This window comes from Orycteropus afer, unplaced genomic scaffold (genome assembly GCF_000298275.1).
Source record: "Orycteropus afer afer isolate SDZICR_OR568_19922 unplaced genomic scaffold, OryAfe1.0 scaffold00188, whole genome shotgun sequence".
Taxonomy (NCBI): Eukaryota; Metazoa; Chordata; class Mammalia; order Tubulidentata; family Orycteropodidae; genus Orycteropus; species Orycteropus afer.
The window spans coordinates 6,502,786-6,513,360 of record NW_006921775.1 but is presented as its reverse complement, the minus strand read 5'-3'; the positions used below and the strand labels follow the sequence as shown (position 1 = coordinate 6,513,360).

Genomic DNA, 10,575 nt, shown 5'->3' with positions numbered 1-10,575 from the left:
AACAGAAATAACCTAAGTGGATGGCTTTAACAATCAGCAGCTCAAGGCAAATCCCACCACAGAGCCGATTGCCAGTCATTATAGGGAACGACTACTACCACCTACCCAGCTAAATTGATATCTGACCTTAACTACCACACCACCCAAAACAGGCATGGATAAAAGGATTTACAATACATCACAGAGTGGAGGACAATGGCTAGAAGGGCCACATCAAGCAATTCACAGCAGGATTCCACCTCAACATAGAGAAAAACAAAATCCTCACAATTGGACCAATAAGTAGCATCATGATACATGGAGAAAATATTGAATTTTTCAAAGATTTTGTTTTATTTGGATGCACAGTTAACACCAGTGGAAGCAGCAGGCAAGGAATCAAATGATGTATTGCATTGAAGAAATGTGCTGCAAAACACCTCTTTAAAGTGTTAAAGATTTTCCTTTGAGGACTAAGGTACACTTGACCTAAGCCATGGTATTTTAATCACATCATATGCATGTGAAAGTTGGACAATGAATAAGGAAAACTGAAGAAATGATGCCTTTGAATTATGGTGTTGGAGAAGAATATTGAATATACCATGAATTGCTAGAAGAATGAACAAATCTGTCCTGGAAGAAGTACAGCCAGAATGCTCCTTGGAAGCTAGAATGGCAAGATCTTGGCTCACATATTTTGGACATATCATCATGAAGGGCCAGTCCCTGAAAAGGAATGTCATGCTTAGTAAAGTAGAGGGTCAGCAACAAAGGGGAGTCCCCTCAATGAGATAGATTGACACAGTGACTCCAACAACGGGCTGAAACATAGCAATAATTTTGAGGTAGCACAGAACCCGGCAATGTTTTGTTCTATTGTAAATAGGGTCTCTATGAGTCGGGACCAACTCAGTGGCACCTAACAACAACGTATGCTTAAGTCCTTTTCTTGGTGTGAACTGAAACAGGAGGTAGAGCAAATTACATCTTTGACTCAACCTTGCTTAAGACCTGTTAAAATGTTGTCCTAACATTTAACATAATAAATGGAGTGCCATTAATTATCATATTATTTAAATGTAAATAAACATTTTCTTCTAAGAGGCTACATTTTTATCATATAATAGTTCTTCAAGACTATGTGTTTTATTTAAGATGGTAAGAATGTATGCTTATTATTGCTTATTTTAGGCTCCGATGAATGACCCCCGTGCATGTGCCTCGTTTATGGGCTTGAAGCCTTCCACCAGTAAATACCATCTCGTACGAGCAATATTGGAGTCAATAGCTTTCAGGTATCAACACCTGAACTGCCTCTCCCCTATACAGTATTGCCATTTCCTTTTATTGATTTACTGCTGAATAGGAAATTTCTTAATTTGTTAACTGAGGTTTTATTTAGTACTAGTTTGATACACACTGTATGATGTAGTCTGTTCTTATTGATATTTCTGTGGAATCTTCTTTTTTTTGTTGTTTGTTCATTCATGTTTAGTAGTAAAAGTGCCACTTAGTTTTAATATCTGAAAATAACATGATTTTTTCATGTCTATTTCTTAAGCATAACATATTCAAACTTGGGTTTCTAAAGGTTTTAGCATAGTTTTCATGTGGGAGATTGAATTAGCAAAATTATTTTTATGTTTATTTCCCTGTAACTTTTTGTTAAGAGACCAGTGTAGATAATTAAAATTAAGAACATGACTACCATAGATATGGAACATTTGTAATGTTTAAAATAAAATATTCCATGATTTCATGATCATTATTTTTAATGTTTATTGAGTTCTATCAGCTGTTATTTATGGTATATCATCTTAATAGCTATCTGTTAAATGGATACTGGTTTAAATTTTATTTGTAAGAATAGCAGTAGATTAAATTTAGCTTTAAAATACAAATTATGCTCTTTTTTTATTAAGGCGAAGTACACAGGTTCTGAACCTCCTACTTAGTTGGGCATCTGTAGACTACATCCAGCTAGCAGAATATATTTCTTTTGTATATTTTATAAACATTATATTTAAATAACTGTACAATTTTCTTTTTTCTAGATCTGTATAAAAGAAACTATAATTGTGGTATAAATTTCCTCTAAATAGTTATTTTGTTTTTCAACTAGAAATAAACAGTTATATGACATAATGCAGAAAGAGATCCATATTCCTGTAACCAAAATCCGGTACGTATGTATTGTTTTATGCTTTTTCTCCCTGGGTGGTTGTTGTGTTGTTGTTATGTGCCATCGAGTTGGCCCTGACTCATAGCGACCCCTCCTTGGGCTTCCGAGGCAGTATCACTACGGAAGTAGATTGCCCAGTCTTCCTTCTGAGGAGTGGCTGGTGGGTTTAAACTGCCAGCCTTCTGGTTAGCAGTCAAGTGCCTTAGGCACTATGCTCCCAGAGCTCAGTTAATGCATTTGACTGCTGACTTAAAAGTTTGGTGGTTCGAGTCTACCAAGAGGTATCTCAGGAAAGGGCCTGGCAATTTACTTCTGAAAGCTCAGCCATTGAAATCCCCATGAGCACAATTCCATTCTGACACACCTGGGGTCAGCGTGAGTTGGCGTCAATTCACTGGCAATTGGTTGTACTTTGTTTCTAATCAATTGAATTAGAAGTTAAACTTTAAATTTCAGAGACTTAAATTCTTATGCATAAAGTTCATTTTGAGTTAATTATAGTGACAAATTATTATTATTACTTTTTAAAAAAAATTTTCTTGTTATGTGGGTGCAAATATATAAAGCTGAAGCCTTTTATACACAACAGTTCATGCACATTTGGTTTCATGGCCCCTGATATCCCCAACTATAAAAAGCTCTCCTTTCCTTTCCTTCCTGTGGCTACCCCTTCCCTGTGCCCTTCTTTTCTATGCATTCCTGCCTGTCCAGCTTTCCCTCTATGTGAATGCTGCCCTTCTGATGTCTCATGGTTGATAAAAGAGGTGTATCTCCCTGGGGTAGGTGCTCTGCTTGTAGGTCTCTCTACTGTTAGGCTGAGAGCTAATCCACAAAAGTGAGCCCAGTTTCAGGCCTGAAGGATACCTGGGCCGTAGGCTTGGGGGTTCTACCAGTCTCTATCAGACCAGGAATTCTGGTCACTTTTATGTTTTCTAATTTAGTGACAAATTATTTTTAAAGTTTATTCCCTAAACAATTAGACAAAACGAAACAAACAAACTCACTGCTATCAAGTCAATTCTAACTCATAGCAACCCCTTCTTGGGTTTCCGAGACAGTATCTGAACGGAAGTAGATTGCCCAGTCTTCCTTCAGAGGAGTGACTGGTGGGTTTGAACCGCCAGCCTTCTGGTTAGTAGTCAAATGCCTTAGGCAGCATGCCACCAGAGCTCCTGAAAGCATTAGAGGTGCCATGATTTGGGGGAGTAAACATTGTCTTTCGGTAAAGGAAACAAAATAACAGATTTTGGGGTCAAGGTCTGCCTTTAAACCTGGACCATTCTCTTCCTTTCTCTGAGTTGGGGTCTGGCTTCCTTGTTGGTGAGTGAGTTAACATGGAAAATTTGATATAGGGCATGCGTTTGCAAGGCATTCAGTAAGTGGTAGCTGCTATTGGTATTTCTCTATTACAAAAAAATTTTTCATGATTTCAAAGAGAACTTAATGCATAGCTCCTTTGCAACAAAATTATTGGTCAAAGGAATTTGGAGAGAAAGGGAAAGCTAATTTCAGATTTATGGAGAATATAGAACTTCATGGAATTTGGGAGGATCATGGCACTCAAATGTATTCTATATAGATCTTTAAAATCTGTCTTTTTGCATGTGTGGCTGCCCTTTTGGCATGAAAGCATCAAATTTCTGACTTTTTATGGAAATGTCCAAATCAGTTTTTCTATCAGCTTACTTTATTATATTTGCTCTATTTTGAAGTAGCTATAGAATCAGCAGGGCAGGTGGGAAAATTATTGGAAGGAATAAGGGAAAATTTTAAAGATTACTCAGTAAGGGCCTCTATCTACAGGTCAATGCTAAGGGATATAATTTTGGAATTATAAAATTAAATCTGTAAAATAAAATCAAGAATTTAAGAAAAATATGTGGCCCATTTTTAAAGAATTAATGATGCTGTTACGCTTTTGTTGCAGTGATTTATGTTGCATTTCTTGCTCCCCACAGGGCAGATGGAGGAGTCTGTAAGAACAGTTTTGTCATGCAGATGACCTCAGACCTGATTAATCAGAATATAGACAGACCTGTTCACACTGACATGTCCTGCCAAGGTGCAGCTTCTCTAGCTGGTCTTGCTGTTGGTATGTGTGGACTTTGTGAAAACAAGAACCGTTTCATAAACTATTTCTTATAGATATCATTTCTCTTCCCAAATTCCAAAATTATAGAGAGGGTTTGGAAAGCATTGATGTCCCTTAATCTACAATAGCTGCTGGTGGTTGTCAGTTGCCTTTGAGTTGACTACAACTCAGAGCAACCCAATATACAATAGATCAAAACACTTCCTAGTCGTTCACCATCTTCACAATTGTTAGTGTGCTTGAGGCCATTGTTACAGCCACTGGGTACTTTGAGTGCTTCCAACCCACGAGGCTCATCTTCAGCAGTATACCGAACAGTATTTTGTTATGATCCATAGGGTTTTCAATGACTGATTTTCAGAAATAGACTGCCAGGCCTTCTTCCTAGTCTGGAAGTTCCACTGAAACCTCTCCCATATGCATATTGCTCACAGAAGCCTCTGTGACAACCTGCTGGCAGATCTGGTTGCCCCTCTTCCATCCTTACTTCACTGTTTCTGTCAGAGGAAACATAAGGAAAGGAAAATTAATTCTCAGCTGCTTTGGTATCTAGCAAAGGAAGGTCCCTAGTTAAACTTTCTGGGTGGATAATGCTTGTCCTTGTCAGTAGAAAGCACTCTATTATTTCATTTATTGAACAATATTTGTAAGCATCTTTCACATGACAGTTACTGCTAGAAAGAAGGAAATTAAAAGACCTAGTCACTGCCCTCTGGTGGGACTGAAAAAACCCAAACCCACTGTCATCAAGTCGATTCTGACTCCAGCCACCCTACAGGACAGAGTAGAACTACCCCATAGGGTTTCCAAGGCTGTAAATATTTACAGAAGCAGACAGTCCCATCTTTCTCCCACAGAGCTGCTGTTGGGTTCAAACTGCTGACCTTTCTGGTTAGCAGCTCAATGCTTTAACCAAAGCACCACCACAGCTACTTAAGTGGGAGCAGACAGACAGACAAATCAGCTGATTATTAAACTTGTGATGAATCCTGCGATAGTCATAAGCAAGTAGTGTGTGGCTACCCAGCTCAATGATGAAAGAGTTGCAGGCAGCCAGGTGAGGAGAGCATAAGAGGTGGATAGGCCAATAGACAAAGCTGCTCATGATACTGGACCATTAGGGCAAGTACTATATGTTGAGGGCAAAGGGAAGGCTGGAGAGCCATACAGAGGTCCAGCTGTGGCTGTGGTGGACTACTCATGAGGAGGAGTTTGAACTTGATCCTAAAGACACTGGAGAGCCATTAAAGAATTTTAAGCAAGGGAGCAATGTGTACAGATCTGTGTTGAACTGATCACTTTGGCAATTAGTAAAAGGGTTAATGGGGAAGGATATAGAATGGAAATAAGAGGCCAATTAAGTTGCTCTCTAGGAAACAGGATGATGCCTTGGGACACTGGGAATATTTTGATGTGTTCCTATATGAAGGGGGCAGTATTTTGTGTCAAAAAACAGAAAAAGGATTTTTTTTTTTTTTACCACTAAAAAGTTTAAAGCTAATATTAAAGTGCATTAAAGTTACAAATCCAAAAAGCACCAAAGCTAGGTAAGTTCACCTTAAACTTTATTCTATTAAAAATTTGGTTATGAGTATTTACAACAACAACCAAAACAGAAAAAAAAAAAAGAATAGTACTGATGCTGCTTATGTACAACCAAATACATCATGGGATTTGTTTTTTGTTTTTTTTTGTTGGTTTGGAGGTTTAGGATGATGGTTTCATGGGACATCCCAGTTAATTGGCTAATAGTATGCTGGGTGCTTCTGTTCTACCTGTAGTTCATTGCACAGTGCCTGGAGTCTCAAAAGCTTGCAAATACCCATCCAAAGCACAATTGGTCTCTATTCACCTGGAACAATGAAGGAAGAAGGAGAGTCAAGAATAGGAGGAAAATATGGAATGTGTGGCAATCGCCTCCATGAACAGCTGCCTCTTTTGCCATGAGCCGAGAACTTGATGGTGCACAGCTACTATTACTGAACATTTTGATCAAGGATTCCAAAGAAGAATCCTTGATCAAAATGGGGGAAATGTAGAACAGAATTTCAAATCTTGTAGACTGTAGACTTTTTGGAGCCATGGAAGGTGAATAAACCCTTGAAACTATTATCCTAAGCTAATCTTTAAACTTTAAGCCAAAAATATCCCCTGAGGTCTCTTAAAACTGAATAATAGTTTAGCTTAACTAGCAGAAAAGATCTACCTTGAGCATTACGCATTTTTGTTTTTAATTGTGATTTGGGTGAAAGTTTACAGAGCAAATTCACTTTTCATATAGCAGTTCACATACACTTTGTCTCATGACACTGACTACAATTTACCACAATGCAACAGCTCCCCTCCCACTTCCTCTGCATAGTTATTTCTTCCCTGTGTCCATCCCTCCATGCACTCCTGCTCCCTGAGCTGTCTCCCTGTGCATATGTGGCCCTTCTATTCTCCCATGATTTTTCTCTCCAGGGAGTATAAATATTCAGCTCATATGCCTGTATTTTGTTTGGTTTGAAGCCACAGGAGTGGGTTCAATTCCACACCTGAAGGGCAACTAGGGGCCATAATCTCAGTGATTCCACCAGGCTCTATCAGACCAGCAAACCTGGTCCCTTTTTTTTTCCCGCCCAAATGATTTTGAGTTTTGTTCCACATTGTTCTCCTACTCTATCCAGAATCTCCTATATAGATGCCCCCTCTGAGTGGTTGACAGAAGTAGCCAGGCACCATCTAGTTCTTTTGGTCTTGTGGTCATATAGGCTACGGAACGCATGGTGTACCAGTAGCTTAGGCTAATTGTTTCCATGAATCTTTGGCTTTCTTCATTCTTCTTTGCTCTGGACAAGGAGAGACCCATTGAGCATTATGCTTTTTAAGAACGATCTATATGGGATCAAATTAACAACAGCAATTTGAAAGATTGACAAGGAGGAGCTTTAGGGAGCAGTGAGTATTAATGAGGGAGGAACAAGTCAGAAAAGGAGGGTGAGAATGGTTGTACAATTTGAAGAATGTAATCAGGGTCACTAAATTGTACATGTAGAAACTGTTGAATTGATGTGTGTTTTGTAGTGTGTACCCTCAACAACAAAAGAAAAAATTTAGGAAAAACATGAACTGAGGAAAAATAACTAATATCACTGTTAAGGTTTACAAAAAAGATATCTTAACTCCCAAAATTTTAGGAAAAGCTAGCCATCACCAAATCAAAGACCTTTCTTCCAAAGGAATTATAGTTGCAAATTATATCACTGTATCAATAACTTAGTAAGATAAATTAATTTTTAATTGCAGAAAATGTTCAACATAAAGTATTATTCTGTGGGACCTCAGGAGTGGCAGGATATCCAGGGAAAAAAGGGGCAGGAGGCAAGGCTAGGCCCCAAGCCCCCTAGAGTCAGGAAAAGGACGGAGTGGCTGGGGACTGCAGAGTGGCAGGTTCCAAGTAGGAATTAAGTAAGGGGAGAGTGCAGAAGTTTCCAACAGCTAAGGGAGACTAATTTGTCTGTCAGTTTGTCATCCGGTGGAGCTTGTACATTGCTGTGAGGCTTGGGGCTGTGCCACTGTTGTTTTACACACCAGCAAAGTTGCACATGGTGCACAGGTTTCAACACAGCTCACCGAGTAAGACAAACTAAGAAGAAGGAGGAGGCCATCCACTTCTCAAAAATTGGCCAGGGAAAACCTTATGAATACAGAGAAACGTTGTCTGATACATTACTGGACAACTTTATGAATAGCTTGGAAACACTGTCCAACACAGTACAGGAAGACGAGCCCCTTGGGTTGGAAGGCACTCAATATAGGACTGGGAAAGAGCTGCCTCATCAGAGTAGAACCAACTTTAATGATATGGATAATGTAAGTCTTTCAGGACCTCCATGTGATGATGACTTGGCATAACTCAAATTGAGAAACAGCTGCAAATATCCATTAATAATCGGAACATGGAATGTACGAAGTATGAATCTAAGAAAATTGGAAGTTGTCAAAAATGAATTGCAATGCATAAGATTGATATCCTAGACATTAGTGAGCTGAAATGGACCGGTTTTGGGCATTTTGAATCAGACAACCATATGACCTACTATGCCAGGGATGACAAATTGAAGAGGAGTGGTGTGGCATTCATCATCACAAAGGATGTTTCAAGATCTGTTCTGAAGTACAGTGCTGTTGATGATGGGATAATATCCACACGTCTGCAAAGAAGACCCATTAATACTACTATTATTCAAATTTATGCACCAACCACCAAAGCCAAAGATGAGGAAATTGAAGATTTTTATCAACTTCTGCAGTCTGAAATTGTCTGAACATGCAATCAAGATGTATTGCTTATCACTGGTGATTGGACTGCAAAAGTTGAAAACAAAGAAGTATCACTGGTTGTTGGAAAATTTCACCGTGGTGACAGAAATCACATTGGAGATTGCATGATAAAATTTTGCAAGACCAACAATTTATTCATTGCAAATACCTTTTTTCAGCAACACAAACGCGGCTATACATGTGGACTTTCCCAGATGGAGTACACAGGAATCAGATTGACCACATTTGTGGCAAGAGGAGATGGAAAAGCTTAATATCTACAGCCAAAACAAGGCCAGGAACTGATTGTGGAACAGACCATCAACTGCTCATATGCAAGTTGAAGTTGAAGACAATTAAATCCAGTCCACGAGAGACAGAATATGATCTTGAATACATCCTTCCTGAATTTAGAGACCATCTAAAGAATGGATCCGATGCATTGAACACCAGTGACCAAAAACCAGAATTGTGGGATGACATCAAGAACATCATCCATGAAGAAAGGAAGAGGTCATTAAAAAGACGAGAAAGAAAGAAAAGACCAAAATGGATGACAGAAGAGACTGAAACTTGCCCTTGAGTGAAGAGTAGCTAAAGCAAATGGAAGAAATGGCAAGATAAAAGAGCCGAACAGAAAATTTCAAAGAGCAGCTCGAGCAGACAAAGCCAATTACTATAACGAAATGTGCAAAGATCTGGAGTTAGAAAACCAAACAGGAAGAACACGCTCAGCATTTCTCAAGCTGAAAGAATTGAGGGAAAAATTTAAGCCTTGAGTTGCAATATTGAACGATTCTATGGGCAAAATATTGAATGATGCAGAAGACATAAAAAGAAAATGGAGGGAATACACATAGTCACTGTACCAAAAAGAATTGGCCCATCTTCATCCATTTCAGGAGGTGGCATATGTTCAAGAACCAATGTTATTGGAACTTCCAGTAAGATGCAGGAATAGGCAGACAAACGACACAGACCCTCTTCAACAAAGAAAAGGAAAACCAATTGACAGAGATACAGAAGATAATCCCGGAATGCTGAGCTTTGAAGGGAACTATACAGAAGTGGATTAGGCACCAACTAGTGGAAAAACCTGAATGAAAACAGTGAGCACAGAGACGGTTGGAGCTGTGGACTGTCTCTAATGAGACCAACAGCCTGAATATTTCCAAGTGGGGTTGGGACCTGAGAATTGACCTAAAGATCAGTCCCAGTCACCAAGGGCTGCAGGGACAACTGCTCTGGTGGCCTATGACAAGGAAGGGAAACAGCAAGGAGGGAGACAACCTGAGCTGTGGACTTTCTGCTGTCCGGAGGGCACAGCCATTTTGATTGTTTACAAGTGGTGGCCATTTTGGATATTTAAAGTGACCGAGGGTGCAGCCATTTTGAATGTTTACAAGCAGTGGCCGTTTTGAATATTTAAAGTGACCAGGGTGCAGCCATTTTGAATGTTTACAAGCGGCAGCCATTTTGGATTTTAAAGTGATAGCTTTCTCATTTGGATTCCAGGGACCTAAGAACAGGCTCTGTTTGCCAGGGTCAGCAAAGACATACGAGAGGCTGACAACAGGAAAGGGGACATGTGGTGAGTGTTTAAGTGCTGTCAACTAGTGAATAGAGGAGCACAGCACAGTACCCTGCCTGTATAGATAGCATACAAACAAAACTAAGAAAACAAAAATTGTGGGCAAGTCACTCCAACATATAATCACCAATTAAATATAAACACAAAAAAGTCACAATGCCTCGGAGACAACAGAGCATCACAGTCCACACAAAGAAGCAAGATAAAGTAGGAGAAACAAGGCACCAGGATATAGACCCAAAACACATCCCTGAGGAAGACTCAGCATTGGAATTCCCTGATAAGGAATTCCCTGATAAGGAATTCAAAAGAATTACTTTTAGGTATCTTCAAAGGACTGAGAGACAGACCAAGGAAAACACAGAAAAACCCTAGAAGAATTTTGGAAGAAAATACAAGAACAAAATGACAAAATAAATGAAA

The 10,575-nt window shown here is 39.2% G+C and overlaps 1 protein-coding gene across 1 annotated transcript in view; it reads left to right on the top strand.

Moving 5' to 3' along the window:
- GK5 (glycerol kinase 5) overlaps window positions 1-10,575 on the top strand; it is a 134,610-nt gene that overhangs the window by 118,540 nt on the left and 5,495 nt on the right. The window contains exons 13-15 of the mRNA XM_007947545.1: window positions 1,174-1,277; window positions 2,105-2,164; window positions 4,123-4,256. Coding sequence (XP_007945736.1) covers window positions 1,174-1,277; window positions 2,105-2,164; window positions 4,123-4,256 — 298 coding nt within the window. The remainder of the gene's footprint in view (window positions 1-1,173; window positions 1,278-2,104; window positions 2,165-4,122; window positions 4,257-10,575) is intronic.